The sequence below is a fragment of the Scomber japonicus genome, chromosome 18 (genome assembly GCF_027409825.1).
Source record: "Scomber japonicus isolate fScoJap1 chromosome 18, fScoJap1.pri, whole genome shotgun sequence".
In the NCBI taxonomy this organism is placed as follows: domain Eukaryota; kingdom Metazoa; phylum Chordata; class Actinopteri; order Scombriformes; family Scombridae; genus Scomber; species Scomber japonicus.
Window position 1 is genome coordinate 8668309 of NC_070595.1, and position 22485 is coordinate 8690793.

Consider the following 22485-nt stretch of genomic DNA (forward strand, 5'->3'; position numbering starts at 1 on the left):
ACCAATCAGAAGCCAGCAGCGACTGGGTGGGCGGGGCTTCCTCACAGTCACGTCTGCCTCATGGTCAAACAGAAATCGGTCTTTTAACATCTCTCCTAGGATGGCGAAGTCATGTCCCGCCCTACTCCGGCTCTGGTTGGCTAATATCAGCATGAATCATTGGTTGGGTTTGTTAGGTACAGGCATGAGGAGTGAGATTGGTTAGTATTAGGGTAAGGCTATCAGAGTAAGCCAATAAGAGGCAGAGGAGGACTGACACTGACATTACCATCTTAGCAAAAAAAAAAAAAAGCCGGTGCCTCTCGTTTACCTTGTCAATGACACGGCAGGTTAGTATCGCTTCTTACGTTATAGCGCGGACCTCTTGTGTAAAGTGGGGACCAGGTTTGTCTTCGTGATAATTATTCAAGTCGGTCGGAGGGATTTACAAAGAAATTTAAACTCCTCTGTGGAAGGAAAAGGAAAGGAAAATCTCACTGCGACATAATTTCAAGGTGGTCTGTCAGAGGAGGAAGAAGGACACGTTTTAAGCGCACGAGAGGAGCGGGAAACATCATGTTTATTGAACCTTATCAATCAGTGCAACAATGAATTATGCTTGGCTTAGCAATGTCCTCAGACGTGTAATATCAGTCCCTGCAACAATCTCATACTCCACACATTTCGAGGACAGACTACTGAGGGTAAGCACCTGACAGACCTGCTGTTTTAATACTGTAACGTTTATATGTTTTTAATATTTCATAATTGTGGCGCTAGACATACAGTAAAGTTAGGTATCACTCATTGACTTTTAAGCAGCCTCATAACCACACACAATGCTAAGAAGCATACACTACTGTAATAAGGAAGCAAAAACATAACATTTGAGCTTTTTTTCTTTGTGTTTAATTGGTGAAACTGCATTTAATTAAGGTGTTATCAAATATTATTGGATTTATTAGGTTGATACGGTAATGGACTTTGTCTGTTAGTCGCTCCACATCTTTTATTTCCTTATGCACTTCTTTGGTTACATCACATGATATAATAAAAAGTGTTTAAATAGTTTGGAGCTTACAAAATAAAACCAGAACTACTTATGTGGTGTTTAAAACCACAAGCATATATTTGCCTGAATTATGAATTGTAATGACATCACTCACTAAACCAAGTGAAATGAAAAACACTATGTAGGATTCCTACTGATTCAGATGACTCTAATGCATCATGCTACACACACACACACACACACACACACACACACACACACACAGAGAGAGATTACTATTATTTCATTATGTCTTCAAACTGACTCTTCACGTGTGAAACATGCAGCTAGTGATGTGCACCAGATCCTCACTCATCCCTAATATGTCTCACAGTGATCTTTGGTAAGTTAATGAGTAGCCGTGTGCATCGTGTCAGGGGGTCGCAAATAGGAAACACAGTGTAGGTCAGGTGATGTGTGTATTTAATCCGCTGTGTGTGCGCGATCAGCAGCAGCCTGATACAGACAGAGCCACTGTGCACATGCTCCAGCATCTCTGTAGGTCAACACTGCAGCGTTCAGCATCAACACTGAAGTATTTATTAAGATGTGTTGGTTAAAAGAACTAACTCCTTTACCATTACTTTCTTTCTCTTGTTTGCAGGAAGGATTTGCAGAGTGAACAGAAGCTGAGTAAAGACTGAAGAAGGGAGAGACAGAGCAATTTGCGTGCTGAAGACATTTTGTCATCTTATCAATCTTCCTGAAGAACTATGGAGCTGTCACTGGTACGTTTTTAAAACTGGAGCAGTTGTGTAAAGTTTCTGAGGCTGTTGTGCAATTAACATACTCATTATGGTGGAACTGTAACCTTTTCCTTTCAAGTCATTAGTGAGTAGTGATTTTTTTTTCTTTTTGTAAGAGAGGTGGGGGGGGGGTTTGAGCAGAAGGACCTTATCTTTACGTCTCTTGTTAATAACTTGAGGTCAGGACATCCTGTCTGACTCGGGTCAAACTTTCTACTGACTGATAACATCCTTCTGACATACAGATAACATAATTCAGTCAGCTCTGGAGGTGGTCGTAGGGTTGCAGATTTCAAATGAAAGTGAAGTAGAGCAGGTGAAAGGCTGTAGGACTATTAACTTCACAGTGTGTTGTTATATTTAATTGAATTCAGTTTTATTTATATGGCACAACAAATCACAACAGAAGTTATCTCAGGGCACTTTTGCTGAATAATAGTAGAGTCCATTTTTCAGTGCCAAGTACTGATAATACACACAATGAAAATTTGTACATCACTTCAAGCTTTTTTGGGGCACTTTGTTGGTCCTAGTTATTTAACATTGAAGAGACATCATTAGAATAAAATGTACTTATTTACTTATCTTATTCAGATTTAATAGTATTGAATTTTTTGGGGCTAATTAGTGGCTGTGTGGTTCTGGTTTGCAAGATCTAACATGGTAGACTAATGCTAATGCTGCATGTGTGGTGTTCAAATACCACTACAACGTACACACACACTTTCTCAGTAAGACTATAATGCATATAATCAAGGAGACAAAGTGGAGTCACATTATTAACCTTATGTGTTTGCATTTAATCCTACTAATTATGTTCACTCACTGTCCTTTTCTGTCACTCAAAATGCCAAATTTACCTTTCTATTCCCTCTTTCCTTGTTTCTACTTTCAGGCTCACCCAGCTATCAAAGCCTTCATGTGTGGCTCCGTCAGCGGGACCTGCTCCACGCTACTGTTCCAACCACTCGACCTGGTCAAGACCCGCCTGCAGACGCTACAGAGCAACATGCAGCCTGGGTGAGTGTGCACACTAAACACACACTAAACACATGCAGTTATCAGTATCACTAGCATGCATAATCATTATTAATCAGCTGACCATCTGTTTTTGTAATTGTCTCACTGCATCAGCTGTTTTCTTACTTTATGACTTCACACAACTTGAACATGAACATGTCACTCGTACAGCACATACGAGAGCACTATTGATTATACCAGTGATCTTTGTGTTTGTTAATCTTTGTGTAGGCTTATCTGAACATTCCTCTCGTTCTTTCAGTTCAGGCAGGGTGGGGATGGTGACGGTGCTCCGGAACGTGGTGCAGACGGAGAGGCTGCTGGGACTGTGGAAAGGAGTTTCACCGGTTAGAAAGTTATTCTACTTCCTTCCAATACTCATACCAGAGAGATCGCTTATTCTCTCCATCACCCTTGTGTTATTAAAAAGTCTCCTCTATGTATGAAATGTTCCACCAGCTTTTTCTTGTCTGAACCAGAATCCACATGTGACTCTGTTCTCTCATCTTTCCCCTCCTCCAGTCTTTTGTGCGGACCATCCCAGGTGTGGGGCTCTACTTCAGCACCTACTTCTCTCTAAAGCAGCACTACTTCCAGGAGAAGAGCCCGGGGCCCATGGAGGCTGTGCTGCTGGGAGGCGGGGCCAGGACGGTGGCAGGGATCTTCATGCTGCCGGTCACTGTCATCAAGACTCGCTTTGAGGTATGCTGCATATGTGTGTGTGTGTGGAGGAGGTGTTGGCTGTAGTATCCTGTCTGAAGCTTTATAAGAAGTGTAAATGGGAAATAAATGAATCAAAATTCCCTGAATGTGAATATGTACTTTTGTCAGTAGCCCCAAAACGTATTTATTTTTCCCTCTTAACTCTAACCAGACTAATGTGTGCAACAGTAATTTAACCAATTTAACTCAATTCCTGATCGTCTGCTCCATAAGATCCAAAAAATAGATCAGGATTAGATTGATATGATCTAATTTAATGCAATTTGGAAGTTATTAAATTAGCAGCCTTTATAGATACTGAACAGCTTAACAGCAGTAATAAAGCCTTTAATCAGATTGATCTCTATGAGTTGAGCATTTTCATTGGTCATAGTTTGAGTTTTTTATATTTGATCAACTGTGTGTTTATGTGAGTGTGTAACTAATCAAGGTGTTTTTTTTTTTCTCTGTGCTTCAGTGCGGCAGGTACAGTTACGGGAGTGTGACCGGTGCTCTGCGCAGTGTGTGTCAGACTGAAGGTCCTGCCGCTCTGTTCTCAGGCATGATGCCCACGCTCCTCAGAGACGTTCCATTCTCTGGTATCTACGTCATGTTCTACAGCCAGACCAAGGCCTCGCTGCCAAAGGGTAAGTCCTATTATCATAACTGAAGTACACTAAAGAAATAAATGGTTTTTGGCCTCATTTAAGTCAAACGTGAGCTGAACAGATGCATTGTTTTTTAAGTTTTTTTAAATTAAAATTATACTGTGTTTTTTCCTTTCAGAGATAAGCACTTCTGGTTACGCTCCTCTGGCTAACTTCAGCTGTGGGATCCTGGCTGGTGTGCTGGCCTCTCTGATCACGCAGCCTGCTGATGTCGTCAAAACACAAGTCCAGGTGAATCCTCAGCTGAGGGCGGCAGAGGCTATCAGATACATCTACATGGTAACTATCACTCGTCTTTCACTCAGTTTGATAGGTCACATGGTAGCTATGGAAAATAATTTATGTTTTATTGTCTTGTTATTTAAGAATTGTTGACGAGCAGTAGCTTTGCTCTGTTTTGAGGCATAAGAAATATAACTGTACAATTTAATGGCCACATAATACGAAACTGATAATAATGATCTGACGCCTGTTCTGGTTCTCTCTCTCTCTCAGGAACATGGACTCCAAGGGTTCTTCAGAGGGGCTGTTCCTCGGTCGCTGAGGAGGACCATGATGGCCGCCATGGCGTGGACAGTGTATGAGCAGATGATGGCCCATATGGGACTAAAGTCCTGAGGAGGAAAGTTGATGAGAAGCTTGTGAAAGACAGAAGGGATAAAAGTCAAGTCACTGAATGAAGACAGAAGCAAGTGAACAGGGGGAACATGTGCCAGTGGAGTTGCTCAGAAAGCCTTCGATGACAATTTTTTCTTTTTTTTATTTCTCCGAAACAAGAGAAGCAGACTGATGAGTAAAGGAACCTTTCACTTTATGTCTAAATGACTGATGAGCACATTACAAGACAGATCTGTGGAGAGTTTGCTCTGAAATGTTTTGCCAGGCTGAATTTTTTGCCCTAAATATTGTTTGCTGTTGTCCATGCCAACTAACCTGGGAAGAAGCATTTCAAAGGATAAAGCTATGCTGTGATGTTCTGTATTGCACTACTAGTTGTACAAACATGTGTGATCCCTAATGAGTCTGTGGATTTTGTCTTTAACTGAGATTTTGAATGTTTGTAGAAATGCCTCAGTGGGAATTCCCACGCCTGTTTTTCCCCACACAGTTGTGGAACATATGTGATCACAGACAGAATGCACTGACACAGGACTTTATTACTCAAGACAGATAAAACCAGACTTCTGTAATGCACTTTAACCTCAGCAGTGCTGTCAGGACTCTTGGCACAGTGTAAAACCAGATGTGTTATATCTACGTGCCTTTTTAATGTTATTAAATGAGATGTTTTATATAAATTAAAGTCATGTCCTTGTTGTAGTTTAAGTTTGTGTACTAATCTGCCTTAAAATTGAATGTTTTTTGCTGTTTGTATTTTAATAATAAATATATATATTTACCATTACTAATGTATTTATGTTTTAATTATGTTTTCTTTTGCATTTAAATGAATAAAAGTACGTATCTACAGCATGTATAGGATGAATCTAGCTGCTTTCCTTCCTTACTGTAAATGACTCAGCAGAAGTGATAGTTTCACATTCATGGCTGACCTCTGACCTCTGAAACACTTATGCATTTAGGCACAAACCAGCATTCCATCACTGTCCTACTTTGTGCAGAAATAGAACTAATATGCTGGATTATGTTATTTCTATTTTTTTTTAAATTATTTATTAAATCAAGAGGACTAATAACAGACTGAACAACCTCTAACCAAACACCTTTTGTCTTAAAAACTCAAGTTAAAGTCCTCCATCATCAAACGTAACATGTTCCTTTTCTCTTATGAAGTAAATATGAAATGAAACGATGATTCAGCTGTGCTTTAAAACATTGAAAAGATTAGAAAGCCGTGTTGCTCAGCATATTGCAGCACACTGAGAAAACAGGCCAGAGACTTATCATGGTGGTGTGATACAGATAAGCAGCGGAGGGGGGAGTGGTGGCGTGACATCAAATAGGAAATAAGGACAAGGAGTGGAGCTGGTAAGAAATTAAGCTATTTAGGGAGATGTTCACTGGAATAGATGACTTAGTTATTCATTAAACACCAGATACTTAGCTCTGTTAAAAATGAATATCTCTGTTATGTAAAGCATTACATGGCACAAGCCTCAGTGGTTTACATGCATGAATTAGGATGTCTGTTAAACTTCACATGACACCAGATGTATGGAAGCTAGTCTAAAACTTATAGGCTGTCCAACAGACTTTGATTATGTTGATAACCCAGATTTCATTTATTGCTCTTTCCCCTTTGCCTTTCCCAGAAATCAACTCCAAAACATGTTATCTGGGTGTCACACAGCAATCCACTCCTTCTGTAGCCTTATTTGTATGTCACATCCTCTCTATTGCCCTTGACATTCATCCAAACCTACGTTTTATATAAGAGGCACCAATTAAATCTGCCAGCCTATCTGTCCAGTATCCAACTTCAATGGCCTTCAGGGTTATCAGTGTCGTCAGCGTCCGTATGTGCTTAGTAAAATGTGTTCCAAATTTGTATAAAACAGATTTATTCAAAGTTCAGAGCATCTTGTAAATATAAATAACAAACACACCAACTATTACAAACAAGTCAGTTGGACTCAAGGTTGTAATAAAAAAAAGGTAAATATCTTGTAAATCTTATTGGAATTATACATTTTAACAGTTTGTATGTGTGTACATTCAGATAGTGAAGAAATGTGTTGTTTGAAATGGACAGTAAGCTCTGAAAAGTTTGGCTTGGTCCTTAAGAATTTTGGATTTGTGAATATAAAATTTGATCAAAATAGTAAAATGAATCAAGTAGAGCTTTGAGCAGAGGTTTCTGTCATATTCAATGAATCTAAACAATATTTTCCAAAGTAATAAAAAAGTGAGGGGGGGGGGGGGGATATGATCAGCAACGATTTAGCCCACTGTTGTTTCGTGTGTAGGTAAGAACAAGTAAAATATATTCTTAAACATCATACTGTCATTTGAATTATTTCTCAACATGCTCTCCTGACATTTTGTACATGTTGTGATACCTTTGCCTGGAACTCTTTATCTACAGCAAACACACTTGCGACACAGTTCAGTCTTTAACCGAGAAGTCAGCGTCTCAGCATTGTCTTAATATGGTCTTTCCATCACCATTGTCTTAATATGGGATCTCCATCCGACCCGTGGTCCGACCTGCAGTTACCTCTCTGGGCCTGTCACCACAGCATGAGGACGACTCCACCCAGCGGCGATATTGCAGAATTACAGCAGTCCAGTTCACAAAAAAAATCAACCAATCACACGCGCGGACATGTGGTATAAATACGGCGTCATTTCCTCCCAGCGCCCTCTTTTACACCGTCTGGTCAGATTTCCATACGGCGTTGTTTCGTGGTGAGTTTCTAACTAGTATTTTATCGAAATAAAGCTATAAATGTCGGCAAGGACTTAAAATAACGGCAGCTTAAACTACAACCACGCAGCAGGCCAGCATAAACCTAACCTGTCCCGTGTTTATCGTCTTAAATTTCGTTGTATGAATTAATGCTAACCTCCAAAGCTAACACGCTAGCCACTGACATGAGGTAGCTTCAGTCCTCCTCCTCGCGCAGGACTCTAAATACTTAAGGTTTAGTCTTATTAAACTAATTTAATGTTATGATTCTGGCATTAAAGGTAGAAATAATGTAAAGTGGGTGCTTATTTGATTTTTAGTGTGGCTTTCACATTTGTTTGTAAGTCTTGTTATCCGTTTATAGTAGATGAAGCCTCATAAGCTCCATGTCTTAGCTCATATTATTATATGATTTTATATATATATATTAATTTGAAAACCAGTTAATAGAAATGTGTGATTGGAGTAGTCCAATGCAGGCCTTTTAGCACAAGTGAATTGATATCAAACGACAAGTGATTTTTTTAAGTGAGTTAATGGTAATAAAATTTAAGGACCCCACAAATTATGCCTGTGGAAAAAGTTCTAAACATCGTGAATGCAGTTTGAAACCCCTTTAGATCATGTTACATGCACTTTAAATTGACCCATTGAATCTTTAATAGTAAGTCCATGTTTGGCAAGTGAGTGTAGTAGGCTTTGATCTGGGCCTGGACTAAATGTAGGATTTTCAGTAAATTGGCTCTTTACATCAGTTTTCATATGTAAAATGTCACACAGATCAGTTACTATGTTTCTCATAATTCCCCCTTAACATCAAATTGGAAGCTAATGTGGTAAACTTGTGAGTTCTATTTTGACCAGTCTTTTCTTTATCCATCTTTTCCCAGCTCTCCCATTAACTCGTAACGCAGGGAAAGCGGTCACGATGTCCGGAGGTCTGGATGTCCTTCAAATGAAGGAGGAGGATGTGCTGAAGTTCCTGGCGGCAGGAACCCATCTTGGAGGTACCAACTTGGACTTCCAGATGGAGCAGTACGTCTACAAGAGGAAAAGCGATGGTGAGTGGTGCTGCAGTTGTACACTGACATGATCACAGAAGGCAAATTAAGCAGGAAATGCAGTTAAAACGACTGTGCAAGACTATCTTGTTTCCTCTACAACATACCGCAAATGAAAAACTTATATGCTCTCAATTGTCAGGTGTGTATATCATTAACCTGAAGAAGACCTGGGAGAAGCTGCTGCTGGCAGCCAGGGCCATTGTTGCCATTGAGAACCCAGCTGATGTGTGCGTCATCTCCTCCAGGAACACTGGACAGGTAAAATGACATTGTATGTCCACATATTATTCTGCTGACCTGTACTAAGTGATTGAGTGAGACACAGTATTTCATTTGTTAAGCACTCTGTTAAAGCCGGGCACTGATGTCGGTGTTCAGGTGTCGGAAGTGTGCAAGAGTGATCAGGCCGGGTTTTCGCTAACACCATGAGGACGACGTCCCATGACTGGGGTTTGATAGTGACCTGAGCCACATTGTCTACCTTGTGAAAAGTTTAAAAGTAAAATGATCATTAGAATTTGAGTCCTAAGTGTGTTGTTTCTGTCCACTGTAGAGAGCTGTGCTGAAGTTCGCCTCTGCCACCGGTGCCACCACCTTCCATGGTCGTTTCACCCCTGGAACATTCACCAATCAGATCCAGGCAGCTTTCAGGGAGCCCCGCCTCCTGATCGTGACAGATCCTCGTGCTGACCATCAGCCACTGACTGAGGCTTCCTACGTGAACATCCCCACCATTGCTCTGTGCAACACAGACTCTCCACTTAGATATGTGGACATTGCCATCCCCTGTAACAACAAGGTGAGGCAGTCAGTAAAATTAACTGACCATAGAAAAAATCTGGATACTTAGCATGTTGCACACCGTTAGAGCCCGGCGCTATCCTGTCTGTGCAGTGTTGGGTGTAGGATGTGTGCTAAAGTAATGCTTGACTTTTAACCTCCTGTCTGAACCACACAGACAAAGAGGTGTAAAGGTCTTGAGACAGATTTGTACATCTTGTTCTTCTTTCTGCCTTTTGTAGATACCATGACAGTACAGCTGTATGAGTTTGACTCAGTGTTATCTATGGACGGTCTGTTACAGGGTCACCACTCTGTGGGTCTGATGTGGTGGATGCTGGCCAGGGAGGTTCTCAGGATGAGGGGTACCATTTCCAGGGAGCACCCATGGGAGGTCATGCCTGATCTGTACTTCTACAGAGATCCTGAAGAGGTAAAAGATGAAGTCCACAATGTCACATAGCTTTAGGCTGGCATATTAAGGTTACGTGTCTTTTGGGTTTTTTTAAACATACTGCTTACACACTTGCTAATTTAAATATTTCCAATGCAGATCGAGAAGGAGGAGCAGGCCGCAGCTGAGAAAGCTGTTGGTAAGGAGGAGTTCCAGGGTGAATGGACTGCTCCTGCAGCTGAGTTTGCCCAGCCTGAGGTGGCTGACTGGTCTGAGGGTGTTGCTGTGCCATCTGTGCCCATCCAGCAGTTCCCTGCAGGTATGAACTTTTTTATTTTTTAATCAAATTTAATTTTCAAACTTTTTTATATTACTACAGTATGTCTGCAAGCATTTTATTTGGCACGTTATACATCCTTTAACTTATCTTTTTTCTTTTCTAGCTGCTGCTCCACCCGTGAAGACAGGTGAAGTATTTTTTGGTTTGTTAGTATAGAATTAACTGAACATGTGTATTGTTTAATTTCCTGACTAAATTGACTTTGTTTCTCCTTGCAGAGGACTGGAGCACTCAGCCTGCCACAGAGGACTGGTCCACTGCTCCCACTGCCCAGGCCTCTGACTGGGGTGGTGCCACTTCTGACTGGTCTTAAATATTGACTTTGGCAACAATAAAAGTGTTTTGTACACATTGACTTCTGACTGTTCATTTCATGTTTTCCATAATTCAACTTCAAATACAACACTACAGTTAAAATGCCAATAGAACATTTAATAAATAGTGGTCCAATAAACACACATTGCACTTTCATACATCTTACTACATATAGGCAAAACCTTTAATACCATGATAAGGGATCTGAAATATTTACAGGGAAAGTGAAATAGTGGAATGTGTAACAATAACTTTAGGATTTCTTTTATCAGGTAGAACCTATAAATGGGAAGTCTTATTGAAAGTTTAAACCATGTACATCTGGCTGTGTAGTACTTGACAATGTACAAGACTGGTTAAAGGATGTAATGCACATCAGAATGGACAAATTCCTTTCTGCAGTAACTCTTTGCACACTTTATATGAATGTTGTACATGGATAATTGAATGGTGATTTTAAAAAGTCTCTATTGAGAATCTATAACTGTTTTATCTACTTGATAACATACAACCACTATATAAAACTACATTAATCGGTTTTGGACTAATTATTGTATTAAACTGACAACACAGGTGCACTAGAACTTCCCAACTAATAATGGGTCTGAGGAATCATTGTCTCAATGTGACAGTAACAGGCTTTTCTGTCATTTTGAGGATGTAATCCACTTCAACACCGTTGGGGTAAATCAAGGTCACTTTTTGAATTTTCAATTTAAGATTATTACTCAACTCGTATGAATGAGCCTCTGATCCTGAGAACAGCACATTAGTGTCTCAGTGGTAACTCCACTGTATCTTACTGTATTTTCAGCTGTTTTAGGTATTATCTCTATTTTCTTTTATATTCATGTGTTGAGATGTACTTCATACTGTTTCAGTGGTGTTTTGTTAACACATGTTCTTGTATATTTTTCATGTTGTCCTGCTTTTGTTTGGGTGAAAGAACATCAATCTTCTACCCGCTGGACATCAAGTTGTCGTTCTATTCTCAGCAGTAATTGCAGGGTACGAAAGCAGAGCAACAATCAAAGGAGAAAATTTCAACTGTAACTACAACTTAAAAAACAATAAATGCTCTTCTTAGTGCAGTACATTTACAATTTTCGTTTTGCACTTTTCTGTTTTTAGGGATCCATTTAAGTGTAAACATAAGTTACTGTCTTTGTGATCTGGTGGGATGGTTGCTCATGCAAGGACAGTGCAGCACATAGACTGGACCAGTCTGACTTGTATCATCATTTCCACACACAAATGAATCATTAAGAAGTGGTGATAATTCCTGGGGGTTTACTATATGCAGTAGTATGCACTGTACACATAAGAGCTGTAACAATTCTTATTAGATTAGGTTTTTGTAAAAGAAAAAGAACTACACTTTCTGTTAACATGGTACCACTTTCTTATATGCACCAAATATAAAGGGTTTAAAATAGTAACTAATGGCATGATTAAAAGTGTATAAATAATTTACTAATATTTATAGATTAGTTATATTCCATTAGGTTGTGTGGTTATGAAAAATCCCCTTGGCTTGGCTTTGCTTGCCTTTTTAGTAATAATACAGCTAAATATACTTTCTAGGAACTTCCCTGTGTCTGTGAGCATAAACAATACAAGCAAACTTCTCCATAAATCTGTCTATGATAGATCCTTCTTATAAACTAGAGCTAAAGCAAGTGGACTATTCATTTAAATGGTTTACTTTGATTGATATTAATAGGATAAACAACAGCCAGAGACATTTCTCACACATGTTAACCCCAAAGTTATTATTTTAAAGGTGTATTACTCATTTATAATGCATTTGTAAAATATTTTGTTGAAGTCATTTGGGACACTTTTTAAAAACCTTCATAAAGGGTGCCTTATTTTGGCAGCATACATTTTAACATGTAATCATATAGTTATAAAGTAATGCTGGAGCGTGTATTGCCAGAGGAAATAAGTAGTTCTCATGTATACAGACAATACTAATCATTTCAATTGTGTGCAATATTTATATAATATGCATATTTTATTTCACTTTAATCTGTGCAATAAGGATATCACCTCTCTATTACCACTCAATACCAATGTAAATAATAAAGTAAATAATGTCACGATTATCTTTTTTACTATTATTGTTCTTACTGTTTTCATTGTTTTATTTTTATTATTATTTATTCTTTTCTTATTGCTGCTCTTGTATTCTATTTTGCTGTCCACTTGCTGCTGTAACAATGCAAATTTCCCCATTGTGGGACTATCTTATCTTAAAATGGGGTACGGGGACCCCTAGGGATTTGAGTGGGTTTCCAAGGGGGCCCCCTATCAAAAAGTGGAATTACTTATTTTCACTATAATCCCATCTGTAAGTAAGACAATGACAGTGTGACTATTTTGGTCATGGTTTCATTGTCAGATGGGTGCCCGGGGACAATTAAGCTGTGTGTCACTTTACGGTTGTTGTAGTGATAAAGGTTGAGTAATGTGGGGGGGGGCAGCAGTGTGGACAGTGCAGGTGCAGCAGAGGATGCAGCAGTCTTTGTGTAGCCTCTGTAGTAAACACTCACACAGTCCAAACATCCCGCCCGTGCAGAACAATCACCTCCTCTACGTTCGCGCTTGTCTGTCCGGTGGGCGTCACCCGGAGCTCACTGAGCCATGCCATTGGACGAACCCCGCTCCCTCTCCTCCCCGGCTTCCGCTTTCTTTTCATACGCACGCCCCAACCACGGAATAATGATAATAATGATCAAGATGGCTACTACAGAGTACTCCTTGCGGTAGCTACCAACCAATTTCATGGAAGCACTCAAAACTGCGATTTCCCACCGTTCAAGCCCCTCGTAGGTGACGGGGGCCGCGCCACGGACGCTACTATATGGATTAACACGGGCTGAGAGGAGGTAAAAGTTACCGTGTCGCCGGCAGCAGTCATTCGGAGGAAGCTAACTAGCTAGCCGTAGCTGTCGACCAGGTCTACGGGTTTAAGCTCTACCAGCCCCGCAGAGGAGTGACGTCCCCCCCCTCCGCGTGCCCCGGCCGGTTCACGGACAGCGTGAAATGGCAGAGCCGAGGAAAGTGCCGTTTGTCACCATTTCGTCCTTCAACACCTCGCCGTCAGTCCCGGAGTCAAGCAAGAAACGCCGCCGCGAAGATGAGGCCGTCGACATCACTTTTGGGAAAGACGGAGGTGGTGGTGGTGGTGGTGGTGGAGGAAGCGCAGCGGCCACCGGGTCAGGAGGAGGAGGAAGTCTGCTCGGTAACACGAAAGGAGGCGACGCCGCCGAGAGCGTGGAGGCGAAGCCCACCGTCCGCCTCAACCTGCCTCTCAGCGAGCCCAGCGAGAGGGGCTCCTCCGAGTTCAGCTACAGCGAGCTGGTCAACTCAACTCTTTCTCAGGTGAGGAGTTGCCGTCGACAGGAGACACCCGGCAGGGGCCTAACCTGACGCCCCCTTCCTTTAGGGGCGCACTGCTCGGGTTGTTTGTCTGTGACGACACACTTGTTACTTCCTCAAGAGGGTCATATACAGTGTGTGAGGCCCTGAACTGTGATCCAGCTTTCCTAACCACCCGAAGGCAGCACAGACCCCAGACTCATTTTAAATCAGGCTTTAAAACCACGCTTTTTATCTGAACTTTTATTTTCTTTATGTTGTGTGTTGTATGTCTTTTGAGAGTCATTTCAAATGATAACTGCAGTAAAAAAAAAAAAAAAAAAAGTGTATTATTTTTTATGCTCAGTAGTTGATCTGCCTGAAAGTCTGAACCAATACACAAAGAGGAGAAACTGATTGGAAAGTTTTATATTGATGCAAATCTGTCTGATGAGGTTGATTGTTGTTAATGTTGCTCCCCTGTTTTCCTCAGGTAAAGCATGCAAGTTCAACAGTCCCTAAAGGACTCGCGCCTCCCCTGGACCCCAACGACCCTTTTGCTGACGACGAGAAGGAGAGACGGGAGGTAGAGGCGATGGCGAAGAAATTTGAGAGCAAATACGTAAGTGTAATCAGTCTGAAGACATGTTTACGTTTGTGTATTGTTGCCACTGTAACTGCATGGATGCTGTACAAGCAGAGGCATGTCTATATCTTTTCAAAGGTTTTTGATGGTTGTGTGTTTTCTCTGTTTGCAGGGAGGTAGCGTAAAGAAGAAGAAAAAGGACAGGATGCAGGATCTCATTGACATCGGCTACGGTTACGACGAGACTGACCCCTTTATAGACAATTCAGAAGCTGTGAGTCCCATTTTACACACATTTCATAGCACCTCACCATCAACCCAGGCTATGTGTGTAGTTATTGTATCTTTATATGTGATTATTCCCCAACTTGTAAGGGACTTTGATTCATCTCAGGTGTTTTCAAGGGTGTTTTGGTCTGAACCTGTTTGACTTTGTCTTGTGTCCCATCTCTCCGCAATGCAGTTCTTCCTATCACCTCTGATCTACATTTCACTTGAACACAAAGTCACATGCTGTGTCCCACTTTCATGCTATGAACTAATTCTGAGTGGACTGAGAATATAGAGAAAACGGTCAACTGGAAACAGTGTTTAGATTAAGTCTGCTGAAAGAAATAGACATACATTTTGATTGATTAAGAAATGATGTTTGTTTGTTATGTTTTGTTGATGGACACTGATGTATCACAAGGAAATGTGCAATGAAAATGAGATACAGTTAAAAAAAAATTAACTACACAGCGGTGAAGCCACTTAAAAAAGATTTTAAACAAAGAAAAATAAAGTTCAGGTTTTATAAGAAAACATTTGCTTGTCTTAGTGAAGTTTAATTGTAGCATTAGAGTTAAGTTACATCATTGTATAATTTTCTATTCTCAAGAGCGTAAACTGCAAAAGTTGAGAACTACAATATTTACAGTATAGCGTGATTATGTGAAATCATTTTTGTTTATCTAAGCGGAGGCAGAATGTTGTTGCAGCACGCAGCAGTAAAACAAACCCAGTAACAGTAATTGTGTATGTCTCCCGGCCACAGTATGATGAGCTGGTACCGGCCTCTCTCACCACAAAACATGGAGGCTTCTACATCAACACTGGCACACTGCAGTTCAGAGCAGCATCTGACTCAGAAGGCGAGGGTGCCAGCGCGGAGAATAATCACTTCAAGGTGGGTTCTTTCCTACTCTGCGCTCTCGTCCGTATGAAAACACGCAGCAGATTATACACATTAAATAGTCAAGTTAAACAAATCTGCTGCACTGTCCATAACACCAAACCTATCTTTTTGTACCTGATTGTAGAAAATGAAAGACGGCGAAGAACGGGTGATTAAAAAACGTCGGAAAAAGCAGGACGGTGGAATTCTGGAAGACAAGAAACCCAGGAAGAATAAAGTACCAAAGCCCGGGTGAGCTTTTTGTTCCCCCAGAATTTTCCCCTGAGGGCATGTTTTTGTACGTTATTTTCTTTTTTCAGACGTCTGAACGGCAATTTAGTTGAGTTAATGTTGAGATTGATTAAAATGAGTTCTTTTAATGGGAAGTTCACAAAAGGAGATCTGTTTTCCAGCTAACACTAAAATACAAGATGTGTCATTGTTTCCCATCAGCACCCTCCTCCACCACTGATTAACACATGTTCACTCTGCAGTCAGTTAAAGTCTTTCCTCTTTCTTTTTTTTGTCTTTTTCCTGCAGAGTTTCAGCCATGAATGTCCACCGACCAGAAAAGAAAAAGAGGAAGAAGCTCATGAAGGATTCCCTCCACCTGGCCAACATGTTGCGCCGCTTCACCCGGGAGAAGGAGGAGATGCGGAAGAGGAACATAGCCGCCGGTCTGCAGCGTCCCGCCGCCGGTCTGCAGCGACCCAACGCCAAAGTGCCCAGCGCCAACAGCGCGCTCCTCAACACCCACGCCAAGGCAACCACCGCCGGCAGCGAATGCACCATGGCCGACCTGACCTCCGACCCGGCTGTGATGTCGCTGCTGGGGTCGGCCAACAACGACATGTTGCAGGACATGATGGGCGACCTGGACTTCGCTATGCTGGACTCTCCTCAGCCTTCCAGTCCGGCGCAGGGGGAGAACGGCTCCTTCGGTATGGGACAGAAGTCGGGCGCAGGTCGCGTGTCGCAGGGTAACCTGTTGCCCCCTCCTCCCCTGCCCAGCGGACTCCCAGGACCACTCACAAAACGCATCGAAGACCTGAGAGCGGTACGAGATTCAACACCTCACTGGATCAAACGTTTTAGAATGAGTTAAAACCACATCACGCTCTTGTTTAATGGCCGTATAGGCACACACGGGGCTGCCTTTACTTTGTTAGATATCTCTGTAACCTCACCCCATTTTTTATAGCTGCGTTTGTCAAAAATATGACACATCGCTCACATATGTCTTAATATCTGTTGCTCATCACAGGCGTCCCGTCTGTTTGACGAAGAGGGCAGGAAGAAATTCTTCACGTTGGACATGAACAACATCCTACTGGAGTGAGTATCATCCACCGTCTTTGTAATTCCGCGCTGCTATAAAACGGACACATCTTAATCATCCGTCTCTTTGTGTGCACGGCAGTATTGAGTTGCAGGTTCAGGAGCAGCCGATGGAGGTGCGTTCAGCCGTCTACTGTCATCTGGAGGCCTTCGTGCCTTGCAATAAAGAAGCGCTGCTCAAACGCCTTAAGAAGCTCAGCCTCAACATACAGGTGCGTGTGGCAGTGATTTGATTATTATTCTGAGACTGTAGGACAACAAATGTTGCAGCTTCCAACTGTACCAAAGGACTGCTCACTGCATTTCAGTTTTCAAAGGATACAGTCCTCTGCAGAATTGAATATCTAGACATTTTGTAGATTCTGAGCCATTAATACAAAGGACTATTATATATACTTAATACAAACTAACTCATTATTGTATTACTCTGTCAGTTTTATTTTATTGTTCAGCAAATGATGCCTAGAGGCGTATGTTCATTATTTGACAAGAAATAAGCAGCAGGCAGGTGCATCGAAGTGTTATGTTTTTTTTACAACTGTGTCAACCTGTTCTAACATTCTATATTTAGACACAAGTTCGCCGCCCGTCCCTCTCTCTCTTTTATTTCTGACTGTGCTTTTTTCCCCTTGTCGTCCAGGATGACCGTCTTCGAACGCCTCTTCTCAAGCTGAAGCTGGCCGTGTGCAGCGTGATGCCGGAGCAGATAGCCCGATACAACATGGACTGTATCGCTAAGGTGGCAAAGTAAGGACACCTCTCACGGCAGCTGCCACTCTTATTTTGAAGCGCAGCGTTATTTCTGTTTGCTTGTTGAAATATTTCCTTTGATATCATTTATAAATGGTTCGACACGTTTATTACTGTGTTCGCAGGCAGCAGTCTGAGGAGGGAGAGAAGAATGGTTCAGAGGATGATGACGAGGAGAAACCAGGGAAGAGGGTGATGGGACCTCGGAAGAAGTTTGTCTGGGATGACAAACTCAGGTCAGTTTCACCAAGGAACATTTTCAACAAGCTTTATACGTACATGTATACAATGTACCTGTCATTTCAAGCCACTATCATCAGTTTGGCTTCTGTTCTGATGAAGGTCCTGGACTCTGTGTGTGTGTGTGTGTGTGTTGTAGGTCACTGCTGTGTAACTTGGTGCGGGTGAAGCTGACCTGCTACGAGCTGGAGGGCAAGAACTCGCTGTCTCTAGAAGACTACCTCAAAGCCTTTATGGAGACTGAAGTGAAACCTCTCTGGCCTAAAGGCTGGATGCAGGCCAGGTATGTGCCCGCTCTGATACGATGGACGCACTTCATTTTTTGCTTTCTATACAAGTCTATTCTCTGATACCAGCTTCTCTCATATTAATATTTCTGACATGTTTTTGTGACAGGATGCTGTTCAAAGAGAGCATCATGGCTCACGGTCACCTCACAGGCTACACGTGAGTCACGCTGCTTATGAGAAATCAGTTTCTTGAGAATTGACTGGTCAGCTAGCTGGTTCTGACTCACTTCTATTGTATTTTTTGTTCATTCCAGAGCGAAGAAGAAGATGGTTCCTACTCCCAAGGCCAAGCCAAAGGTTTGACTTTTCAGTGCTATTTAGTTCTACATTGAAAGCAACACATTTAATATCCTGTTTTATTGAAGGTGCTAGATTTCAAGTTGCTTGCTCTTAAAGGGTAATTCTGGTATTTTTCAACCTGCTTCCTTTTCTCCTACTAACATTTTTGGAATTGGTCCAGTAGAGTGAGAACTAACTGCATATTCACCCTCACATACCCGTTTGTTACATTTATGAGGTGGACTTTTACCGCAGTTAGACTGTTAGGAAACTATAAAAACTAAGTGCAATGAATGATTTTCCAGTGAACTATTAAAAGGATGATTGCTCTCACTGATGCACTCTTGCTCAATACTGGACCAAAACCAAAAATGTTAGTCCTTCTCACCAAATGCCTAAATGATGGGAAAATAGGGTCCAGGTTGAAAAATACTGGAATTACCCTTTAAAATCTATCATCAAAAACTAGCCCATGAGTTTTTAGTCAACAGTGATGAAGGTGTGGAGTTTATTTTTGGCAGAAGATGTTGCTCCTTGATCATCTTCTTCTTTAAGCTCATCAAATATTTTGTGTAACTGGTGTTTTTCGTGTGATGTTTATTTCCAGGAGGCTGTGTGGGTTCAGCGGCCCACTCCTTCAGCAGGCGCCACTCCGTCCCCTGCTGCCCAGGTTGCCAAGCGACCACCTCAGTCACCGTCTGAGCCCATATGTCTCGATTCCCTCGACGAGGATCTGACGGCTCCCTCCCTGGACTCCATCTCCCAGGCCCTGGCCATCCTTGGCAACGCGGCCAAGGGCCTGGCCCAAGGGGACAACCCCCCATCCCCAGAAGGATCCAACACGGCCACCCCGGCCCCCTCTCTCCACCCCTCGCCTCTCATCCAGCAGCAGAAAAAGAACTCTGTCAGCACGCCCAGCACACCTCACTACATCTCTACCTCTTCGTCTTCCTCCACCTCTCTGTCTCGGCCTTCCTCCATCACGTCGTCCCCTCTATCCTCGGTGAGGGTGGACGGGATGGGGGTCCTTAAAGGCACGGCGCAGGTGCACAGACACTCAGTGTTAAACACTCACAGACCCATGGGTGTGGCTAAAGTCAACATGCCTGCCTCAACCTTGGCATCCAAGCCACGCCCGCCACCTACCGCGTCTCCGCTCGTGCCCCCCGGATCAAAGATGGGGGTCTCCACTACCCCATCCGGCCTCCTCAAAGGAAGCAGCAATAATAACAAAGCCAACAGCGGCGACACTCTCATCATCACATCGCCTCAGTCTCGGCCACACATGCTCCAATCGGGCGTGCACATGACCCCCAAAACCTTCCAGGCGGCCCGTCTGACACAGACCCCGCAAAGCAAATCCTCCACCTCCCTCTCTCAGTCGCTCACTGTAGTCCAGCCCCAGCAGCAGTCCAACTTCATCACCCCCATGCACGCCACCCTCACCAAGTCCACCCACAGCAGCATCCCGCCCATCGTCAAACTCACCCCGCGCACCCCCAACCCCATCGTCACGGCCACCACCTCGCCTTCCATCTCCCAAAGCCCCAGGTCTCAGGCAACCCCCACCATCCACCAGTACTCCGCCAAAAGCCCAGCAGGGTTCCGCCCGCCGTTCTCAGGTGCCCAAGGAGGAGCAACCAAGCCGGGGCAAGGCAGCTACACTCCTCCGGGCGGCCAGAAGACCCCGAGCAACAACAGCACCACCAACACCAGCCTTATTAACACCTCATCCATCAGCAAACATTCAGGATCCAGTGCCTGCCTCACAACGGCCTCTGTCAACGCAGGCCAGCGTCAGAGGCCGGGGGGTGGGACACCTCAGGGGGCCAAGCCCATCGCATCTGTCCCATCGCCATCCGTCTCTTCTCAGTTGCCACAGGTTTGTACTGCGAGGATGTAGGTGTAGCGTGTACCTCCCGTTGTCTTCTACATTAATTTTTTTTGGGGGGGGGGGGGCGTTTGAGGTATCAGACCTGCTTTTTTTTTTTTAAGGTGTTGCCTAGTTGCCTTTCTTCACTTCCTCCCCCCCATCATCTCCCAGGTTTCCACGGCAGGTAGCAGCAGTCTGCTCGGCTCGGCTCCGTCTCTTCCCCTTGGCTTCGGGATGCTGGGGGGCCTCGTGCCCGTATCGCTGCCCTTCCAGTTCCCCCCGCTGCTAAACCTGCCCCCGCTGGGCACGGCGGGCTCCAGCACAGCGGCCAGCGGCTCCGTGGCCAGTAGCAACGCAACGTTCTCCACCCTGACCCAGAGTGAGTGACGCACGCAGGGATCAAACTATAAAAAAAAAACCGAGCACACCACACAGATATTTAACATTGGTGGCAGGTGTGAAATATAATAGTGGATTAAAGGTGACTCTCGACACATTAGCCAGGCCCTCTGTATGTTACCCTGCTGTCGTCTGTTTTCGGTGTTCCTGTGTAAGCTTTGTTGTGTGTTTTTATGTTATAGCATCATTTGTTTTTACCTCCATTTTGTGAGTCCAGATGTAAGCTTGTGACCTTTCTCCTATTTGACATTATTCCATTATGTTTGCTTCATTTCCCAAAAATTTCTCCTGCCTCCCCCCCCTTCTCTTTTTTTTTTTTTTCCCTCCCCTGCTCTCCTGCCAAAATAATGCCAATCATGTATTGGTCACTCATTTGGCTTTCTATCTTCATTCCCCTCCTCCTTTCTATTTGGCTGTCATTACCTTAACTCTCCCTCCTTCTGCAATCTTATTCCTTTTTCCCCTTCTGCTCTCACTGTCATCTTTTCTACCTTCTCCATTCTCATTTTTTCTTGTTTTGTTGATATCTGTCCACCCCCCCCCCTCCTCATTTTCCCTCGTTTCTTGTTCCCCTGTCCTGTCTCCTCAGATCTGTATAAGAGTCTCCAGTCAGGGTCTCAGGTTGCTGTGCCTCCTCACTTGCAGCTCGCTTTCTCAGGTAAAATCTGACCCTCCCTTCCCCTCGCCCCCCCAACCCTCCACCACAAAGCCTGCTCCATTTACTTCCTCTCCTCCCTGCCTTTCTCTTTCTTCAAATGTCTGGTGTTTGCTGTCTCGGGTTGTCCCTTTTCTGTCCAGTCCCGTTCTGTTCTCTGCTGGTCCGTCGGTGGTTGCATGCCTTTTTTTTTTTTTTAAATATATATTTTTTTATATGTAGTCATTTTAGCCATCATCCAATCACTGTAATAGCAGTGTCCTCATGGGTTTTTTTAAAAATGTGTCTGTCATTGCTTTCCACTGACATTTCAAGAACTCTACTATTCCTGTTCAGATGTCAGTCAAAGCCAGGGAGGAGACGCTAAGAGGAAGACTCTATGATACAGCTGGATCTCAACACCCAGTGGACGCCGTCTAATGACATGATGAGATGTCAGGGACAAATCAGGACGGAGCATGGCTTTTGAGTGACAGATGGACAGACCACTCATATTCGAGGCCTGACAGAAGGACTGGATTTACACTTCAGATGTTTGGTCCGAGAGGATCAGATCAACTCGATCATGAATACCAGTTCAATATAACTTTTTAAAAAACAAAACAATTTGATAACTTTTAAATACTATTCATAGAATTGTTAAATGACAAACAGCTTGTCAATGTTTACAAGATAGACCTATATCACTGTGGGCAGGGGGAAGGAATGAGTGAGATATTTTTAGGTGAGTGAGTGAGCGAGCTTGTGTGTGTGTGTGTGTGTGTGAGGGTCTGAATGCGTTTGGTTGGATGTATTCTTTGGTGGGACTGAAAGTGTGCCTTTTGTATGTCTCCCTCTCTGATGCATGGTCAGTGTGTCTATTTGGTGCTGTTTTTATTATAATGTAATTATCACTGATACCTGTAAGAAATGTAAACTGCAAATAGTTGATTTGAGCTTTTTTTTTTTTTTCCAATGGGAGCTGTACACTTTTTCATTGTACATGAATTCTTGAGCGAATTCTTTTCTGTATAGAACTCAATACTTTTAATTAAAATTTTGTCTTCACAAGGTCATGAGAATTTCATCCAAGTTTCATATTTAAGGAACAAAGTTTGATTCCAGCATTAAAAACATTGTTTCCTTTG

General features: G+C 42.9%; 3 protein-coding genes across 4 annotated transcripts; all 3 read left to right on the top strand.

The window, feature by feature from the left end:
- Positions 1-268: 268 nt before the first annotated feature.
- LOC128378322 (mitochondrial glycine transporter A-like) lies at positions 269-5565 on the top strand. Of its 2 annotated transcripts, none has more exons than XM_053337801.1 (8): positions 269-683; positions 1635-1758; positions 2672-2796; positions 3059-3143; positions 3319-3498; positions 3977-4145; positions 4285-4445; positions 4662-5565. In XM_053337801.1, the coding sequence occupies exons 2-8, from the start codon at positions 1744-1746 to the stop codon at positions 4782-4784; spliced, it is 858 nt and encodes a 285-aa protein (XP_053193776.1). In that variant the 5' UTR covers positions 269-683; positions 1635-1743; the 3' UTR covers positions 4785-5565. The 2 variants fall into 2 exon arrangements, with proteins under 2 accessions (XP_053193776.1, XP_053193777.1); XM_053337802.1 differs by lacking the exon at positions 269-683 and adding an exon at positions 1454-1528.
- Positions 5566-7497: 1932 nt separating this feature from the next.
- rpsa (ribosomal protein SA) lies at positions 7498-10469 on the top strand. Its single transcript, XM_053337800.1, has 8 exons — positions 7498-7535; positions 8427-8597; positions 8740-8858; positions 9154-9399; positions 9685-9813; positions 9934-10093; positions 10218-10241; positions 10333-10469. The coding sequence occupies exons 2-8, from the start codon at positions 8465-8467 to the stop codon at positions 10425-10427; spliced, it is 906 nt and encodes a 301-aa protein (XP_053193775.1). The 5' UTR covers positions 7498-7535; positions 8427-8464; the 3' UTR covers positions 10428-10469.
- Positions 10470-13226: 2757 nt separating this feature from the next.
- ubn2b (ubinuclein 2b) lies at positions 13227-22413 on the top strand. The gene is made up of 17 exons (XM_053337789.1): positions 13227-13816; positions 14286-14414; positions 14551-14652; positions 15415-15546; positions 15680-15786; positions 16075-16591; positions 16799-16869; positions 16955-17084; positions 17513-17619; positions 17748-17858; positions 18002-18145; positions 18259-18309; positions 18407-18449; positions 19039-20313; positions 20476-20683; positions 21293-21361; positions 21695-22413. Exons 1-17 carry the CDS (start codon positions 13478-13480, stop codon positions 21739-21741), a joined length of 3582 nt encoding a protein of 1193 aa, XP_053193764.1. The 5' UTR covers positions 13227-13477; the 3' UTR covers positions 21742-22413.
- The last annotated feature ends 72 nt before the right edge of the window (positions 22414-22485 follow it).

What these genes read in the sequence shown, in the direction of transcription:
- LOC128378322 (XM_053337801.1), top strand. An exon ending in TCATCAAGACTCGCTTTGAG is followed by an intron (nt 3,499 to 3,976) that starts GTATGCTGCATA and finishes TCTGTGCTTCAG; the next exon opens with TGCGGCAGGTACAGTTACGG. An exon ending in CAAGGCCTCGCTGCCAAAGG is followed by an intron (nt 4,146 to 4,284) that starts GTAAGTCCTATT and finishes TTTTCCTTTCAG; the next exon opens with AGATAAGCACTTCTGGTTAC.
- ubn2b (XM_053337789.1), top strand. Translation starts at nt 13,478, where the DNA reads ATGGCAGAGCCGAGGAAAGTGCCGTTTGTCACCATTTCGTCCTTCAAC. An exon ending in TCAACTCAACTCTTTCTCAG is followed by an intron (nt 13,817 to 14,285) that starts GTGAGGAGTTGC and finishes TGTTTTCCTCAG; the next exon opens with GTAAAGCATGCAAGTTCAAC. An exon ending in CGGAGAATAATCACTTCAAG is followed by an intron (nt 15,547 to 15,679) that starts GTGGGTTCTTTC and finishes ACCTGATTGTAG; the next exon opens with AAAATGAAAGACGGCGAAGA.
- rpsa (XM_053337800.1), top strand. Translation starts at nt 8,465, where the DNA reads ATGTCCGGAGGTCTGGATGTCCTTCAAATGAAGGAGGAGGATGTGCTG. An exon ending in CCATCCCCTGTAACAACAAG is followed by an intron (nt 9,400 to 9,684) that starts GTGAGGCAGTCA and finishes GGTCTGTTACAG; the next exon opens with GGTCACCACTCTGTGGGTCT. An exon ending in CATCCAGCAGTTCCCTGCAG is followed by an intron (nt 10,094 to 10,217) that starts GTATGAACTTTT and finishes TTTCTTTTCTAG; the next exon opens with CTGCTGCTCCACCCGTGAAG.